At 43.3% G+C, this 19,223-nt stretch overlaps 1 protein-coding gene and 1 non-coding gene across 11 annotated transcripts in view; both read left to right on the top strand.

The window, feature by feature from the left end:
• Nucleotides 1–129: 129 nt before the first annotated feature.
• The window catches only part of LOC133487811 (MYND-type zinc finger-containing chromatin reader ZMYND8-like), a 37,319-nt gene continuing 18,225 nt past the window's right edge, over nucleotides 130–19,223 (top strand). Inside the window, exons 1-8 of one of the 10 annotated variants that reach the window (XM_061794978.1) lie at nucleotides 162–356; nucleotides 4,873–5,065; nucleotides 10,458–10,661; nucleotides 10,764–10,998; nucleotides 11,234–11,429; nucleotides 15,103–15,173; nucleotides 17,858–18,018; nucleotides 19,002–19,223. In XM_061794978.1, coding sequence (XP_061650962.1) covers nucleotides 15,149–15,173; nucleotides 17,858–18,018; nucleotides 19,002–19,223 — 408 coding nt within the window. In that variant the 5' untranslated portion in view covers nucleotides 162–356; nucleotides 4,873–5,065; nucleotides 10,458–10,661; ... (1 more) ...; nucleotides 11,234–11,429; nucleotides 15,103–15,148. Of the gene's footprint in view, nucleotides 357–4,872; nucleotides 5,066–10,457; nucleotides 10,662–10,763; nucleotides 10,999–11,233; nucleotides 11,430–12,516; nucleotides 12,537–13,262; nucleotides 13,345–15,102; nucleotides 15,174–17,857; nucleotides 18,019–19,001 lie in introns of those variants that run through there. The other 9 variants (XM_061795046.1, XR_009791473.1, XM_061795001.1 and 6 more) reach the window with 9 other exon arrangements.
• Nucleotides 594–666, top strand: trnak-cuu (transfer RNA lysine (anticodon CUU)). Its single transcript has one exon. It is a non-coding gene; the product is annotated as a tRNA-Lys (tRNA).

Here is a 19,223-nt window from a genome sequence, read left to right as displayed (position 1 = left end):
TTTTTCCAGCAAAAGAAACATTTTAAAAACAATCTCTAAAGTTATGAGAAGAATAACTAATCGATGCGTGTAATGGAAGTGGTCCCACCAGAAGAGAGTGCTGTGGCTGCGCCACCGCTTGAAATCTACCACCACCAAGCAAGACAAAGCCACCAAGTTACCGCTTGCAATTTTTGAATGCATCATTTCATCTTTGTCAGTTCGTCGTGGCTTGAAAATCTCCATTGTTTTGGCCAACAAAACCATATGTGTTAGTAAAAAGCAAACCCTCATTTATTTCTTAGCCTAGCTATATTATCGAATGCTAGATATTAAAAGTCTTGGTAGACAACGGACGGGCGGATGGCTGCTAGCAGGTAATTATTTTTCAGACAATTCCGATACCTTTAATTTGTAAGTTTAAATGCGGGTGCATTATTCTTGGTATTTCATTGCCAATGTTTTAAGCCTGTATTATGTAATGACTCTTTAGTTTAACTCGCCTTACATTCCTTCTTGTTTTGGTTGCTAGGTGTCAGTATGCGACCTACCAGTGATAATTCCAGTGCTTCTTCAGTCCACTGTAAGACTATATCTGAACATATCGGTCGTGAGCCCGGCTAGCTCAGTCGGTAGAGCATGAGACTCTTAATCTCAGGGTCGTGGGTTCGAGCCCCACGTTGGGCGAATATTTTTTCAAGTTAAAGTAATTCATTAAATTCTCTCTGATACATAGTTGTTATCTATACAAACCAATAGTGTTCTTTATTTAATGTCTATGTAGCATGTTTTTTGGGCTATGAAACTGAAACTGACTACTCTGATTAGTACCTTATGATATAAAGGCTACTTTTATGTAGGTATTTTACTAAACATTTCAAACAGACTGAATATCAAAACAGAGGATATCGTTGGATAGAGATTTGGAACACAAATAAAATGAGCGCTAGGTTGTAAGAATCGAATAAGGATTGAAGATTTTATGTCACAAATCAAACCAAATTTAATTCATAGGAAATGTGTCACCGAAACTTTGAATCTTTGATAGAAAAATGATGTATGTTTCATATCAGTTGAGACGAAAATATTATGTTTAAACAGGCCATTTTCAGATTTTTCAATGGCGGCGTCCGCTCGAGCCATCTGATTTTCCCGGGCCAATCTTCAGCTTTACTTCAAACTTCACAGAAAACAAGAAAAATAATATCTTGTGTATGTAGTTAGGCAACGTACACATGTACTATGAAAAAGTATTGGCCCCCTTCTAAAAATATATATTTTTTTGTTTTTTTTGCATAGTTACCCACTTTAATGTTTAAGATAATAATCCCTCCATCCACGTACCGCATATCCTCACTAGGGTTGCTGGCATGCTGGCACCTAGCTTAGCTGTACATCTTGAAATGGTCGCCAGCCAATCGCATGGCACATATTGACAAACAATATGCAAGGTGCTTCTATTGTCAATTCTTCAATATGCGTAACACATACATCCATCCATCCATTTTCTGAGCCGCTTCTCCTCACTAGGGTCGCGGGCGTGCTGGAGCCTATCCCAGCAGGCAGGGTACACCCTGAACTGGTTGCCAGGCAATCGCAGGGCACATAACAACAAACAACCATTCGCACTCACATTCACACCTACGGGCAATTTAGAGTTGTCAATTAAACTACCACGCATGTTTTTGGGATGTGGGTGGAAACCGGAGTGCCCATAGAAAATCCACGCAGGCACGGGGAGAACATGCAAACTCCACACAGGCAGGGCCGGGGATTGAACCCTGCTCCTCAGAACTGTGAGGCAGACGCTCTAACCAGTCGTTCACCGTGCCGTAACACATACAGATGATTGAAATTACGGTACTCAAGGGCCAGTGGTGCTACAAAAACTAGTGCAAATAATAACAATATAAAAAGCTAAATAAAACTATGGTATAAACAGTATACAAAGTATTAATTGAATGTGCCAATATCAAAGATCAGGTGAGGTGTGCAACATAGTCAAGGTCAGAGAACCAAGGCAAATAAGACATATATGTTTATAATTAGATGACAAAACCCCAATGCTGCTAAAGTGGCTGTTGCGACCCTGTGTCTGGTGTGTTGGTGTGTGTGTGAGTGAGTGTGTGTGCATGTGCATGTTTGTGGGGCGTCCGAGTTCAGGCGGGCAGAGGACAGAAGAGGTAGAGGGGGCAGTGCGGGCAGAGAGTTAAGATTCCTGACAGCCTGTCTTTTAGTCGGATAGTCCTGGCCTGCAGACTCCGCAGTCTCCTCCCTGATGGCAGCAGACTGAAGAGGTTGGGTGATGGATGGGTGGCATCCCCCGCTACGCGGAGGGCTTTGCGGGTGTGGCGGGTGCTGTAAATGTCCTGAAGGAAGGGAAGAGACGTTCCAATGATCTTCTCAGCTGCCCTCATTATGCGATGGAGAGGATGCGATGCAGGCTCCGTACCACACAGTGATGCAGTTGGTCAAGATGCTCTCTATGGTCCGTCTGTAGAACGAGCAGAGGAGCAGTTTGCGGAGGAAGTAGAGATGCTGGTGAGCTTTCTTGGCCAGTGATGAGGTGTTACTGGTCTAGGAGAGGTCCTCGGTGATGTGCACTCCCAGGAACTTGGTGCTACGTACTCTCTCCACCGCAGCACCGTTGATGTTCAGGGGGGCATGCTGGGAGTGCGCTCTCCTGAAGTCCACAACAATCTCCTTGGTTTTCTCCACATTTAGGGAGAGATTGTTGTCTGTGCACCACCCGGCCAGGCGGCTCACCTGACTCCTGTAGTCTGTCTCGTCCCCGTTGCTGATGAGACCCACCACAGTTGTGTTTTCTGCAAACTTGATGAAGAGGTTGGTGCTGTATGTCTGTGTGTAGTCATAGGTCAGCAGGGTGAAGAGGAGAGGGCTCAACACACAACCTTGAGGGGCCCCCGTGTTCAGAGTGATGATGCTGGAGCTGTTGCTGCCGACCCGTACTGCATGCGGTCTCCCTGTCAGAAAGTCCAGCAGCCAGTTGCACATCGAAGTGTTGAGCCCAAGCTGGTCCAGTTTGTAGATCAGTTGTTGAGGGATGATGGTATTGAATGTTGAGCTGAAGTCTATGAACAACCATAAAGGTGACAGTTAAATAAGGCACACATTCAACTAGTGGTAACATAAACACATAGGCCAGACATATATTTTCCATACCGTTTATCCTCACTAGAGTTGGGGCATGTTGGAGCCTATCCCAGCTGACTCTGGGCAAGAGGCGGGGTACTCCTTTAACTGGTCGCCAACCAATCGCAGGGCACAGATAGACAAACAACCATTCGCACTTACAGTCACACTCACTCTTCAATTAACCTAACATGCATGTTTCCGGAATGTGGGAGGAAATCGGAGTACCCGGAGAAAACCCACGCAGGCACGGTGAGAACACGAAAACTCCACGAAGATGAGGCCGGATTTGAACCTGTGTCCTCAGAATTGTGAGGCAGATGTGTTAACCAGTCGCTCACCGTGGCACCTAACATAAACACAAATTAACGTCTTTGCTGCTTTCCACAACTAAGGTGCAATGTTTGTTGCATGTCATGTATTTGCACCGCCCCAGCTATCTACGAGCTACGGCTAATGTGGCATGCGATACGATACGATGCCGAGCTCCAGAAGCACAAGAACATGCGCATCACGTCTGTTGTCAACACAGCGCAAGTCACTGATCATCGCCTCCATGACAGTGAATAAACTACATTTTGACAATTATCGTTATCACAAAGGACGAAGGGAGTATAAGATGGGAGACAGACGGCGTGGAAGCCAGTTGCTAAGCTATCGTGACCTGAAGTCGCAAAACACCAAATTATGTGATTGGGTGCTACATTACAATACTGTAGGTCTGGCTGGAACAGTGTTATAGCGAAGATTAGCCAACTTTGAAGACCAAAATAGCAGGCAAATTAGTACGTATTTGTAGAAGGATATACTGAAATTTACGATATATATAACGCTAGACGGCTACATAACACAGGGACCGGAAACCGGAAATGAATTAACACATCACCACTGCTACGTCACTTGAGAAAGTCAGCCTATCAATTTAAAAGTACATTAACATTACACATTTTTAGAGTACATTGTATAACCTTAATTAGTCCCACAATGGTGAATTTGCATAATTTCAGCAGTAATGGTGGATACAGGAAATACAAAAAGAGCATTCGAGAGAAGACATTTGGCTGCAAATGCCTCTACCATTACAAGGTTGATGCAATACAGTAAAATAAAAAATATTGAAGGCATAATTTATTTACTATTACAATTATAGAGTAATGATTATGTTGTTGAACTGAACAGTATGCAAAATTAATTTTGTCCTACTACATAACATACTGGAATAACTGTCCCATAGTAATGTTCTTGACATTATTAGCAAATATGGAAATTCAAACAAATTGTTCTGGAAGTGAATTTATTTTGGTTGGCAACTCTGTAGACAAAGTCAGAAATGCAATTTTACTAATGATTGGCATAGTTTTCTAATACTTAATGGGTTTGGTTTATTTTTATATTTTAATTAATGTAAATGACTTTGTGTTGCATTTTTTGTGTGAAAAGTGCTTACGAATTCAGTTTAAGTTATTTCAGTGTTTCGGTTTTAGGCCTTGGGCTCCTCAGTTTTGGTTTTCGGTTTCAGTCAAGAATTTTCATTTCGGTGCATCACTAGTCAAGGCTTCAAACACCGAGGAATTACAGTCGCTCAGGACCTGAAGTGGGAGACCAACATCAACTCCATCCTCAAAAAGCCACAGTAGAGGATGTCCTTCCTGCTTCTGAGGAAGCACTGCCTGCCACAGGAGCTGTTGAGGCAGTTCTACACAGCAGTCATTTAATCTGTTCTGTGTTTATCCATCACAGTCTGATTTGGTGTTGCCACATAGAAGGACAAAATCACACTGCAACGGACAGTCAAGGCTGCCAACAAAAATTATCGGGACCCACCTACCCATTCTTGAGGATTTGCACGCTACCAGGACTAAAACAAGGGCATGCAAAATCCTCTAGGATCCTCCACACCCTGGTCACCACCTATTTCAGCTCCTTCCCTCAGGTAGGCACTATCGAACAATGCAAACTAAAACCAGCAGACATTCCAACATCTTCTTCCCTCTTGCCATTAACTTCTTAAACAGTTGACTTACAATGTCATTGCAACATGCTGCCAATTTTGCACATCTGTCAGGACACTTCTACATTATTCGTACACTTACTGTTTTATCATGCAGCATTATTTGCATAGTTGTTCATTACTACTGCCCACTTTTTTGTTTGAGAAGGCTCTGCACCATTTGCACAATTGTCACTGTACCAGAGGTGGATAGTAACCCGCTAAATTTACTCCAGTAACATTTTGGATTAAATGTATGTATGTCACTGCCCAAACTTGGATATTTCAGCCCACTTCTAACTTGAGAAAACGCCTTGCGATAAGTTGCAGATGTTTTTGCTGTTGTTTTGGCAGTGCATACGGCAACATTAGCACTATTTTATGGACACAACTGTAAAAGATGCATCTTCTGTTCATTTTCTGGTACTTCTGAACACAGCCACATGCCAGTTATAAGAGAGACTGCATCCTTGTGTAACCAGATTTGTTTTAAATTTATTTAATTTAAAGTTTATTTAACCGGGTAAAAGACCAATTAAAACTCTTTAGCAATGGGGACCTGGCCAAAAAGGCAGTATGTTAAGCGTCAAGTCCAAGTCAATCACATTCAAGTTTATTTCAGTTGTTTATTTTAACCTCCCCTCTAAAAAAGATACAAAAATAAATCAGTCGAATTGTCCAAATTCTAGGTTGCATTAATTTTTTAAAAATGATTTATCTTGGTAAAATTATTTTACAACACAAAAACCTGGTATTTGAACAGGGTGTGTATACTTTTTATGTCCACTGCAGCCTTATTCCTGTTTTTACCATCTGCCTGGTGAGCCTACAGTATTGTGCTGTTTAAAAAGTAGAAACAACAGCATAAGACCATTTCTTAGACCTAAATTTGCCTTAGTTTATTTTACAAAGATTTAATTTTATAAAGATTGTATTTATTCTGTTTTAGATTAAGTGATATTGTTTATAAAATTGTATTGAACGAATTTGCACATTCATACATACATTTGCATATTTTATCTATCCATCCATCCATCCATCCATTTTCAGAGCCGCTTCTCCTCACTAGGGTCGCGGGCGTGCTGGGGCCTATCCCAGCTATCATCGGGCAGGAGGCAGGGTACACCCTGAACGGGTTGCCAGCCAATCGCAGGGCACAGACAAACAAACAACCATTCGCACTCACATTCAATTTAGAGTCGTCAATCAACCTACCACGCATGTTTTTGGGATGTGGGAGGAAACCAGAGTGCCCGGAGAAAACCCACGCAGGCACGGGGAAAACATGCAAACTCCACACAGGCGGGGCCGGGGATTGAACCCCGGTCCACAGAACTGTGAGGCACACGCTCTAACCAGTCGACTACCGTACCGCCATGTTTTATCTCGTTCTTTTTATTTTATTTGATGTTCATAGTCTGATTTTTTTATTTTTTTTTTAAATCAGAAGTTACTACTTGAGTTGTTTTTTCACTGAGTAATTTCTTACTCTTAGTAATTATTTGTAGGATTATTTTTTACTTGAGTCGTATTATTCTAAAGTAACAGTACTCTTACTTGAGTACAATATTTGGCTACTCAACCCTGCTCTGGTCACTTTAAATTGCTCTAAATTGCTGAAGGACTGCATTATTTGCACAATTGCCACTATATCAGCATCACCACACAAGTGGTACACTTTCATTGCTCAACGACTTGCCACACCTGTGCTTTTTATGTCCATCCATCCATCAATCTCTCCATCTGTGATGGAAGAACACAGGACCGATTCGATGACCGCTGTGTAGAACTGCCTCAGCAGCTCCCGTGGCAGGCCGTGCTTTCTCAGAAGCCGCAGGAAGTACATCCATTGCTGGGCCTTTTTGAGGACGGACTTGCCCACTTCAGGTCCTGAGAGACTGTAATTCCCAGGAACCTGAAGGTCTCGAAGGTTGACACAAGGCAGCTGGACATCGTGAGGGGCAGCTGTTGCGATGCCTCCTTAAGTGCACGATCATCTCTACAGTCTTGAGCGTGTTCAACTCCAGGTTGTGTCAGCCGGACCACAGCTCCAGCCGCTCCGCTTCCTGTCGATATGCAGACTCGTCACCGTCCTTGATGAGGCCGATGACAGTGGTGTCATCTGCAAACTTGAGGAGTTTGACAGCCGGGTGCGCTGAGGTGCAGTCGTTCATGTAGAGAGAGAAGAGCACTGGAGAGAGGACACAACCTTGGGGCGCCTCAGTGCTGATGCTGTGTGTGGATGAGGTGGTCTCTCCCAGCCTCACCTGCTGTGTCCTGCCTGTCAGGAAGCTGTAAATCCACTGGCAGATGGCAGGTGAGACGCTGAGTTGGAGAAGCTTGGAGGAAAGGAGTTTAGGGATGATGGTGTTGAACGCTGAGCTGAAGTCCACGAACAGGATCGTCGCGTAGGTCCCTTCACTGTCGAGGTGTTCTAGGATGAAGTGCACTCCCATGTTGACTGCATCGTCCGCAGACCTGTTCGGTCGGTAGGCAAACTGCAGGGGGTCCAGCAGGGGACCTGTGACGCTCTTGAGGTGGTCCAGCACGAGACGTTCAAAGGACTTCAAGACCACAGATGTCAAGGCGACAGGCCTGTAGTCATTTAGACCCGAGATTGCAGGTTTCTTCGGGACTGGAATGATGGTGGAGCGTTTGAAACAGGATGGTACTTCGCACAGTTCCAGAGATCTATTGAAGATCTGAGTGAAGACTGGCGCGAGCTGGTCCGTGCAGACTTTGAGGCAGGATGGGGACACATGGTCTGGGCCTGCCGCTTTGTTAAAATTTTGTTGTTTAAAGATGCGGCTGACATCCTGTTCGTGGATGGTAAAAGCAGAAGTCAGAGGTGTGATTGTGGTCAGAGGTGCTGCCGGATGGGTGTGGGGTGTGAAAGTGTCCTTTTGAAATCTGAAGTAGAAGGTATTCAAGTCGTTGGCTAGTGTGCTATTGTTCTCAGCTTGGGTGGATCGTCGCTTGTAATTAGCGATTGGAATGCATGCCAGACTGATTTTGAGTCATTAGCGCTAAACTGTTTGTCCAACTTTGCTGCATAGTTCCTCTTTGCAATGTTAATTTCTTTAGTCAGCAGGTTTCTAGCGTGATTATTCATGGCCCTGTCCCCGCTCTGATATGCATCCTCCTTAGCTTGGCGAAGCTACTTAAGTTTGGCAGTGAACCACGGCTTGTTGTTATTGAATGCGCGAAATGACTTTGTTGGTACACACACATCTTCACAGAAACTGATATAGGATGTGACAGTGTCCGTATATTCATCCAGGCTGCCAGCTGAATTTTCAAAGACACTCCAGTCTGTGCAGTCTAAACAACTTTGAAGTTCCATCTCTGCTTCATTGGTCCAGTTTTTTCACTGTTTTCACTGTAGGCGTCACACATTTAAGTTCTTGCCTGTACGTCCGTATTAAGTGAATTAAGCAGTGATCAGACGAGCCCAGGGCGACACGAGGTATAGCACGGTATGCGTTTTTTAGCGTAGTATAGCAGTGGTCTAAAATTTTATTTTTCCTGGTAGGACAGTCGATGTGCTGCTTGTATTTAGGGAGTTCGTGGTTGAGTTTAGCTTTGTTAAAGTTCCGAGAATAATGAGGGGTGAGTCCGGGTGTTTTTTTTTTTCAATTTCGTTGACTTGTTCGCCGAGCGTTAACATTGCGGCGTTCGTGTTAGCTTGGGGCGGAATATAGGCGCCAGCCAGGATGAATGATGCAAACTCACGCGGCGAGTAAAATGGCTTATAGTTCAAAAACAGCGACTCCAAAGGTGGGCTGCAGTGTCTGCTGAGCTCCGTGACGTCCGTACACCATTTTTCGTTGATATAGAAGCATATTCCGCCGCCTTTTGTTTTCCCCGATAACTCCGTGATACGATCTGCTCGGTGAAGATGAAAACCCAGAAGCATGAGGGCGCCGTAGGGTACAGCGTCGCAAATCCAGGTCTCCGTAAAGAACATGACGGCGGAACGTCCAAAGTCTTTACTGGTCTTTATCAGAAGATGAAGTTCGTCCATTTTGTTGGGTAGGGAGCGTACATTCGCGAGGTGGATCGACGGGAATGCCAATCTGTATCCTCTCTTGCGGAGTTTCACCTGGATGCCGGCTCGCCTCCCTCTGTGGCGTCGCCTCCGCCTCCATGCGCCGAAAACCGCGGACGCCGCCGCGGTGAGTAACTCGGGGGGGAAAAAACTGAGCGGATTTGCAAAAGTTGGTGAAAGAAAGTCCGGAGTAGCCTCCTTGATAGTTAGCAAGTCTCCCCTTGTGTAAGTGAGTCGTGTAATGTCTCCAAAGACGAACGAAAAACACAAAAACAAAAACAATACTAGAGAGCGCGTAACCGAGGCGACCACACTGGTAGGCGCCATCTTGGGGGGAAAAAAAAAAAAATGATAGAAAACAATGATCAACATTTTTCCCTATTTTCTGACATGTTACGGACTAAACCAGTAGTTGAATCATGAGAAATTTATGGAAAAAAACATCTATTAGAAAAATAATCGTTATTTGGAGCTGTAGTATGAGTAACCTGTAATTGACGTAGTTGAACCCGAAGCAGCCTGAGAAGTGTATAGCAAAGTCGTAGCCACTCGCATTAATCAGTACCAAAGAAGTAGCTCTCAGGCTCAAAAGATTGGCGAGTACATCACTCCCTAGTGTGTGATATTGCTTAATTGTTGTTTATTTGGTTTTGTTTAATCATTAAACAATACCAAATAAACAACATTAATCGGTGAATAAACAGTAATCGGGGGAAAAAATATTTCACAATAAACTAATGGCCCTATTGTATCTAGGTCTGTAAATAAATTTACATTTTTTTTTCTTTTACCCATAATATAGCAGATAGAAATACTGGTATAGAAGGCATCCCAGCGACAATGGTAATTCTTGTTCGCAGCTCGAAATGCAGTTGTTTCTCACAGAAACCGAAGTAGGAACTGAGAAGGTTTCACAGTTTTTAAACACGTACACACTGTATCATTACATCAGGCCGCTACATTATGTTTTGTTGTTTCTATTATATTCTTGTTGTTTCGTTTTCTGTGCAATGCAAATAGTTTAAGTAGTTTGGAAATGTAGGGCACAGTCTCAAGGAGAAAATCAAATTAACAAAAATCTGTTAATTAGTATACTGTTGTACCGTATGCAGTATAATAATTTTGTCATTAAGCTACATTATTATTAGTTTAGTGTAGCAATTGGATGTAAAAAAGGGTTCATGGACATTACTTGAGTTCCTTTTGTTAAAAAAAAGAAAACATTGTTTATTCTATAATTTCAGTTTATTTTGTAACAATATTATTCTGACTGTATTTTTGTCCTAGGTAAAGAGCTCCAGCCTGTCATCTCACTGAAAACGGAGGAAGGGTGGAGTTTAAACAAAGGCCCTCTCCATATAAAAAAATCAGGCTTGTTCAGAGTAGCCGCGGTGCCTTGCTTCTGCCAGTCTACATGCTGTCATTTCTTCCTTCATGCAAAAGAAAAGGCAACTTCCACCACGATCTACTCTTGGAAACTGCTTACATGTGGTTTGTATATGTTTGTAAAATGTTCATATTAGTCGTTTTGCATCTTTTTGGGGGGGGGGCTAGCAGTCGTCTTATTTTTCTTTCTGTCTCTGACACTCACAGTGCTGCCCCTGCCTGCTCTGAACAAAGATAATTACTCAGGAAACGTTTCGGCCAATCGGATGCGGCGTATCATCTTGCCTGCGTGGAAGGCAACCAGTCAGGATCAGGCTAGCAACACTGGGCCTGATCGCCTTGCCTGAAGAGCAGAGCCTTCCCCGGCTGAGGGCTGAGAGTGTCCTCCATGTTTTTTAAGTGTTGACATAACAGTGTGTCAGACAGCCATGCATCCACAGAGGTAAGCTCTGTCTTTATATTCTAGCTCAACTCTCTCGTAACAGCATGGCTTCCTTCTCGTTGTTGTGGTGGCTGTTGGTTTCATGATGAATGCGCACACATTGAAATCAGTTTAGTGTGCAGGAGGAGGAGGAGCTGGGGCGGATTGGAGGCCTCGTCAGGCCTCTGTGCTTCACTGTGCTGCGTGTGGGGGGTTGGGTAACAACTCTCACCCTTGCTCTCTATCTGTGTCTCAGGGTCACATGGCTGCCCCTGACATGCAGGCTGCCATACAGGAGGAAAAGTGGACCATGGAAAATCCTTTTCCTTTTTTATAATGCAAAGAAGTTGTAGATTTTAAAATGGCACCCACATCTCTTTCCCTTGTATTGTAGCCTGGCAGAGAAAGAATGGGGGATGGGCTTTGGAGGAGGGCGCTGTTATATACCCTTTGTAAGTAGATTGGCTCCGTGTTGTTTTCCTCTGTGTCATGCCAGGCTAGGGAATAGACACATTGGGGAGTAGAAATAGCTCACAGTGGATGAAAAGTACAGATCTTTTTTTGTTTTTAATGATTGACTATTACATATGGCAATTATAAGTATCATGTGTACCACTTATGTTGGCATGTAAAGTAACATATTTTGACAACAAAGGAAAACTCAATGGATTGAGTTCCATACTCTGCTTAGATGAAATGATCCCCTACGAAGCACAGTTTTAGTCAGAGGTGGAATCTCTTTCAGTTATTACACTCCAAACTTCAAAAATAAAGATAAAGATGCTGGTTTCCTTGATTTACAGCCACAGGCCATGAGTTTACATTCCAACTACACTGCACTACTGTGAAACTGCGTCTTCCTCTCTCTTATCCTCACACAGTGGCCATTTTGTGCTCAGGGATTTCTTCTCGGCGAAAGTTTTACTGCTCACACAAATCAGACAGTGTAATGACTGAAACCTCTTTAATCTGAATGTAGGTTTAGTTTCCTGGAAAATCTGTGAGTTGTTGACGTCAGTGCAACATGTAGTTGGTTTCTTTTGACACTAATTAATTTATGATCATTGATAAGTTCCAGGAGGTGTTTTTTACTAGCGAGAACGTGTTGCACTGACTTAAATAGATTTAGTATGTAATGGTTGGCAAAAAAAATCTTCTGCGTCTTGTTTTCCACATGCAGAAGTTATATAGCACAGCCACTGAGGGATGCATTAGTGCCATATAGTCTCCCAAATGGCCTTTTGAAGTCCCCTCTGGCTTTTACTGTCATAATCAAGAAGGACAAAATACATTGAAGGGAAATGAACTGCCTTGTGTGTGTGTGTGGGGGGGATCTCTGCATTGCACCAAAAAAAAAATGCTTTTGAAGAGGGGAGCCGCCACACGGTGATCCGTGTGGCATAACTCAGCCGACCAATAATGTTCCACCCTGTTGGCCCTCCAGCCAATTGCAAATGCAGCAGAGGTTAAAGATTGACAAGCAGAGGGAGAGCAGCAAAGAGAAGGCCCTTCTGGAAAATTCCACAGCCATCTTTGATTCAGCCTTATATAAAATCCAGGTCAATTCTATTCTATTATTCTGAATATTCAGAGAACACGTTGAGCTTATTTGCTAATGAGTCCTTGTTTTGATGTTGCAATGCTAAATGACTTGTATTTTGATTAGGAAAAGCTGATGCAGATGTTTCCATTGTAAAACGATTCTTTTTGCATATGTTAAATACATACCTTGCTTCATTCTTCTGCACGTTGTCTGTCTTAACAAAGCAAGTGACATTTGTTTAAGAAGGTTCCATAATGCAAGCCCAAAAATCTCCAATGGGGTTTGTGTCACTGGGTGGTTGTAATGTTTTTAGGTTAAAGTTGGAATACCCATTTGCTTCCCTTGTGCCTGGTTCCAGAGTTATCTACTCTTTTGAGAAACCTTCATTGTTCACTATTGTGCTTGTTCTACTTATGATAAATGTTTTGTGGGTTTCAGGATGCTTTCTGACGGCCTGCCTGCTTTTTGAATATCCAGTATTAGTTACGAGACTGCTGTATTCACGGGCAACGAGAAAACGACCAGATGGGGAATATTTGTTTAAAAGGCTTTCTGCCAACTATTCCTTTGTCTGTGGATTTAGCTTGTATCTTCATGATTGACCCTGTTTTTTTATGTTGGATTGCAATCTCCACAGAACTCTCTGCTGCTCCTGCATGGATGTGCCAGTGTCTGAGTCTGAGCCTGGGAGTGGGGGATGGGGGAGAGGGGGGAGGGGAGCAAGCCGTGGCCTCCATTTTCTGTGACGAGAGAACCCTGCTCGTCTCTCACAGGAGTGGAATATAAAGGCACTGAGTCAGGGTTGCTTCCGTTGTATCCGTCAGGTACGACTTACACAGAGGAAATTCTGTCAGTGTGTTTTTGAACGTGCGTCTATGTGGAATTTATGCCAGAATCAGCTGAGGATTTATTTACTTGCTTGTCTGATGGATCATAGCTGCTGATCTGAGAATGCTCTTTGGATCACCACATACATCTTACATTCCTGGTTCTGTCAGGAATGTCTTTTCGTGGCTATGACTGTGTGTGTGTGTGTGTGTGTGTGTGTGAGTGAGTGTGTGAGTGAGTGAGTGAGTGAGGTGAGTGAGTGTACGTGTAGGGGTCACCAGCCTTTTGTTGAGCTGTTCTGAATCGCCAGGCAAATGCTCTCTTTTCAGGGCTTCGGTGCATGTAGCAGAAGGACTCGGCAAACATTTTTCTTATTTTCATGTGGGCCTCGTTTGCTCACTTGGTCCGGAAGAGGAAGGCCCTGGAGGGGTTGGGGTGTGTGCATGTGTGAGTGTGTGACTGTTGACGAGCTGAAACCAGATACCCATATGCCACAGTATTAAAGGAACTCTGTTCAAGCTTTGTCAGTCCTGAAGGAGCCAATGCAAGTTTATCATTTAAAAAGTTTGAAAGCTGAGTTAGAACGCCTGCTTGTATAAAAGCTTGTATTAAGAGTAGTCGTGACAATGGTAATTTGCTATGTTGGCTTGTCCACTGCCTTTTTTAAACCTCTGGATCATGGAATATATAGTGTGGGTTTAAAGCGTAGTGGGATCACATTTTAATGTCCTTTACAATTTAGATTGTCAATGCAGATGCGGTAAACCCATGAGTTGATTAACTTTGGGTGGGAGCAGATACTGCTGGTTGGACTTGAGGAATATTTCTTTTCAGATCGAAGTTAAAGAAAAAAAATCTTGGGGAAATGTGCTTGCTCTTTAGATTGTAGTCTCTAAATTCATCACGCTCACTAATAACCGGAACTCCATTGAGTAGTCTTAAGAATTGCTCAAGTGGGTGACTGCTATTTGGTTTCCATGTGTGGGCTCCTGAATGAAGACCATATATATCCATGTTGCAAAGTCCTCTGTCATTCTACTAAAGGAGGAGATGCAAATGGTTTAGCTTTTAATGTCATTTTCCTCTCGACTTTAAAAAACAAAAAGGAAAATTGAAAGTCAGTCTTTAAATGTACTGTATATCCAATGTGAACTGTGTGTGTCTAAAAAATGTTGATGATAAATTAAGCCACGAATATACATCCAGACACGTTTGTTGACAGATATTTTGCTATTTGACATGTAAAAATGGGCCCAAAGACTGGTCTTTTGGAGTCTTAAAATGTTCAGTGGACTATTTTTGTCCTGCTCGCAAGGAAGGAATCAGTTAAAATAAAAATGAATCTCTTGCACTGAACTGTTATGTCTTCTGAAGGATGGATGCGCAGGGCAATGCCATGCCAAAGCCATGTGTATCTTTCTGAATATGGACTAGTGCTTAGCAGACAGGAAGGTTGTCATGGTGACTGTTGCCATTCTCTTACCACAAGAAGAACAAATTGCATCTGGTTTGTTACCGAAGACTGGGAAAAGATTTGAATTTGGGCCATATGCTCTCGGAGATGGTGCAATCTAATGTATGTAATAACAGTGGAAACCTCCAGAGTCCCTGTTGACAGATCCTCTGGGATCCGGGTGGCTTAGGTGGTGTTCCACTTGTTTACTGTTAATGCAACCATGGTTTTTGAACACCCGTACTGACTGTGTGTTTGCATCTCTTTTTGTTTCTGGCTTTGCTTGCTTGGTTCTCCTTAGTCTGGCTGAGGAGGAGATAAAGACGGAGCCTGATGTGGTAGAAGGGATGGATACATCTGTACGAGCCAAAGGTAAGTGACAGGTGTAAGTGCTCAATTCCCATTTACTGTAGTGCCTGAACCTGATTGTCTGTATACATGTATATTTCAAGTAACGCGCATTTGAAATCACAGTGTTCACATTCATTGAGCATATAAAACAACCCACATGCGCAGATGTCCAAAATACAGGGAGACAACACCACCTACGTCAACAGCAGACAGTGAAACATGGAACTACAATAATAAGCAAAAATAACTAAGCATTGCATTTAGTTGGTGTGGACTGATTTTCCTTCCCATTGGTTAAATGCAGGTAACCTTGGCATTACTCCATTGATCATCTGCTATTATATTCCTTAAAGGTCCCCTTCCATCAGAATCAATTTTTCTACTGTTATGCATTACATATGTCAAATGGAGTCTGTGAGTCTGTCTGTTTAAGGTTGACATCGATGCTATTTACCGTTTGAATGCAAAAGCCTTTGAACACCAAAACCGTTTGCAAACGACAGGATTTGAAATCGCCAACAGTGTAATGTAGTTTTGGTAATTATATTCATATATTATACCTGACCTCTTTGTGGATGTTACCTGACCACTCAACTTAGCTGAACGGCAACACAGCATTTCTGGGTTATACGCTACAAGTCTTAGCTGCTGCTGAGTCATAAAAATGGCCTCTATAAAGTATGCAAATTGTTTTACAAAAATACTTTATATGCTATATTTGTAATTTTTGGTAACGGTGGTGAATAAAATAAAGAAGCTTGTATTCATTGTCTCCAGCGATGGGCCAGTTCATTACACATGAATGGGAGTGGATGATGAGCTCAAAATAGCCCACTCCCTTATTTCACTCACGTCCACTCTCAAGGCCTCTTTATACTCCCGCGGCCGACAACGCACGCATTGCATCACGTGACCAATGAATTGCCCCCCGCGGCCCGTCTGCGTAGCTTGACGTGCACACGTCAAAAATTGTTGCTGGGCGTTGAACGCCATGGAGATCATCTCTCGTGATTGGTCCATTTTAGTCACATGCTGTGATGACGTACTCAACGTGCGAGTATAAAGGCAAACTACGCGTGGGACAGCTGCATTGATATCAGCGCGGTTGACGTCCGCGTGAGTATAAAAAAGCCTTCAGCTCACGTTCACTATTAGTGGGCCAACAATCCAACGCTTGGTGAATTGTGCTTCACAATCATTTATGCACACTCAGTGTGGCGCAAATAAAGAGAGTGCGGTCCTCTTCAGCGAGTCATCGGCGGCTGGCGCCCGAGGGAGTGCTCCACCACTCTCTCCATGGTGTGAGAAGCAGCGGGGGACGGGTGTCGCCATGGCCGCTCAGTGCTCTCTCGTCGGGCGCGGGACATGCCGACACCACCTTGGACCTACTCAGCCTTGTCCTTTATTTGGACAAAAAATGCACACTTGTGCACTAATTAACATGTTGTCGATGGTATCTTGATTGGTTAAATCAGTGGTGTCAAACATACGGACTGCAGGCCGCCTATGGGCAATTTAGAGTTGTCAATTAACGTACCATGCATGTTTTGGATGTGGGAGGAAACTGGAGTTCCCGGAGAAAACCCACGCAGGCACGGGCAGAGCATGCAAACTCCACACAGGCGGGGCCGGGGATTGAACCCCGGTCCTCAGAACTGTGAGGCAGACGCTCTAACCAGTCGCTCACCGTGCCGCCTACTTGGCACATGTTCATTAAAATGTTTTAGTGACTGGGAGTGTATAGAGCGGTACATGGTGCTGTCTTTAGCGCAGACGGCACAGGTTTGATTCCTGGTCAGTGCACCATTCCCTATCCAATACCGGTCTTAAGCCCATATAAAAATGTGTGGGTTGGGTCAGGAAGGGCCTCCAGCGTAAAAACTGCAAAACAAATCATGCGATGGACTCGCTGTGGCGACACCTGACTGGAAAAACCTGAAATCCACTTCTTTAGTGAGATGTACAAGCTTATTTGATGCATGCTAATAAATTGTGATAGGTTGCAAATTGTTTATGTAGACTAATGCTTACCTACTTTAGATTCGTTGCAGTTCAGGGTGTACCCTGCCTGCTGCCCGATGATGGCTGGGATGGGCTCCAGCATGCCCGCGACCCCAGTGAGGAGAAGCGGCTCAGAAAATGGATGGATGGATGTTTGTGCTTTAGCTAAAATATGCCATCTTTTTATGGCAAGCTACTGGGCTAAATTTCTTTTTAAATATATGTAAATGTAAAATGGTTTCTAGATCATAGCAAGTTGTTTTATAAAAGGTAGAGACAGTACAGTATATAATGTAGATCTATGGTGATCTGTAAGTTGCATGTGTAAATGAAAACTGATAAATATTTTTGAGATTGCACTTATTTTTGTTAAAGAATTTCAGATGGCCCATATGGTTTGAAACAAGGTTTGCTAGATAGATGATAATAATATAATATTTAATATTTTACAAAAGTACTTATTTTTATTTTCACCCCAAAAAAATGTGAAAATTTTTGAATTATTATAGCTTATTATGTCACGAATACACTCGTCTGGCCCACTGGAAATCAAATTGGCAGTGTGGCCCCTGAACGGAAATAACTTTTATTTTTGGAATGTTGGGAAGAAGTAAAGTTGAATAAAATTCAAGATTTAATAGTACCCCAATCCTTTAGCGTGGCACAAGCTATGTCATGTATGATTATTGTGCCTCTCTATGTAGCCCCTGATCCACCGGGGTCAGCAGAACGCTCCCTGGCACCACAGAAGAGGAAGGTGTCTAGTCCCACCCACTCCTCCAATGGACACTCTCCGTCTGACACATCCCCCAGTCCGCTCAAGAAAAAGAAAAAGCCTGGGGCCATGAACTCTAACAAAGACCAGGTAAGGGGACACAGTGTTCCAGAATCTGGTATGTTTGGGGTGAAATTTAAAGGTTTGGCTCCAAGTGTGTCCTTGAAAACCAGAGTTTGGGAATAAAAATTGGAACCAAAAACAATTTGGGGCTTCTGCAATCCAATTGAAATAGAAGGAACTTCAGCCCTCAAACTCAGTTCATATCTTTTTTTTTTTGTAAAGCATTTCATGTACAGTGTGTATGTAATGAGCGCAATACCAGCCGTAGCGACACCGACTTGGAGGAGAACTGCAGTACATTTTCAAAACACTGCGCGTGGGTTGCGCTCGAGTATAAAGGCAAACTGCGCGCGGGATAACCGTAGTGACGTCAGCGCAGTCGCCGCATAGTATAAAGAAGCCTTTAGTGTAGTGGGATTTGAAGAATGCATGGTCAATGCAAAGTGAATTGCTACCAATACAGTATATACTATTTGCACTTGGTGGTTTTTAAGACTTTTGACATGTGACATCAACTTTGGTTCAATCATGACCAAGAAGTGGAGTTTTTTGCTGGATGCTGGATCTTGATATGATCTAAGCATGGACAGTATGTCGATACTGTACATGTGGACTTGTCTGAAAAGGATCACGATAGCAGCACCTAACATTACAGATAACATTTCTGTGAAGCAAATTTGTTCTGAAAACACAAGACTATTACAAAAGTTGTTTTAGCCTTCATCCAGTAGATTCAGTGAGCCAGGAACTGAGCTATTTACTAATGTAAAAATATCAACATTTACTCTTAGAGAGCTCAATCCCTAAACTTGTTGAACCAGTTGTCTTTGACCCGCAGTTGAAACTGTCACATGATCAGATGTTGAGATTAGCAGCTTGAGTTTATTTTCTGTCCTTGCTTACCTGGCCTACCCCACTGTATTGTTGCCTTATTTTTGTTGCACTGCACCCTTTTGTGTTCCTATGTGTTTTTTGAAACTTGCCCCCTTTTTCTCTTGCCTGCATTTCAGTCAGAGCTAAGACATGGTCCCTTTTACTATATGAAGCAGCCAGCACTCACCACAGACCCTGTTGATGTTGTACCGCAGGACGGCAGGAATGACTTCTACTGCTGGCTGTGCCACCGCGAGGGCCAGGTGCTCTGCTGTGAGCTCTGCCCCAGGGTGTACCATGCCAAGTGCCTCAAACTACCAGCTGAGCCTGAGGGCGACTGGTTCTGTCCCGAGTGTGAG

The sequence above is a fragment of the Phyllopteryx taeniolatus genome, chromosome 1 (genome assembly GCF_024500385.1).
Source record: "Phyllopteryx taeniolatus isolate TA_2022b chromosome 1, UOR_Ptae_1.2, whole genome shotgun sequence".
Lineage (NCBI taxonomy): Eukaryota > Metazoa > Chordata > Actinopteri > Syngnathiformes > Syngnathidae > Phyllopteryx > Phyllopteryx taeniolatus.
Note: the sequence above shows the minus strand (reverse complement) of the source record. Positions and strands in the feature narration are given on the sequence as shown.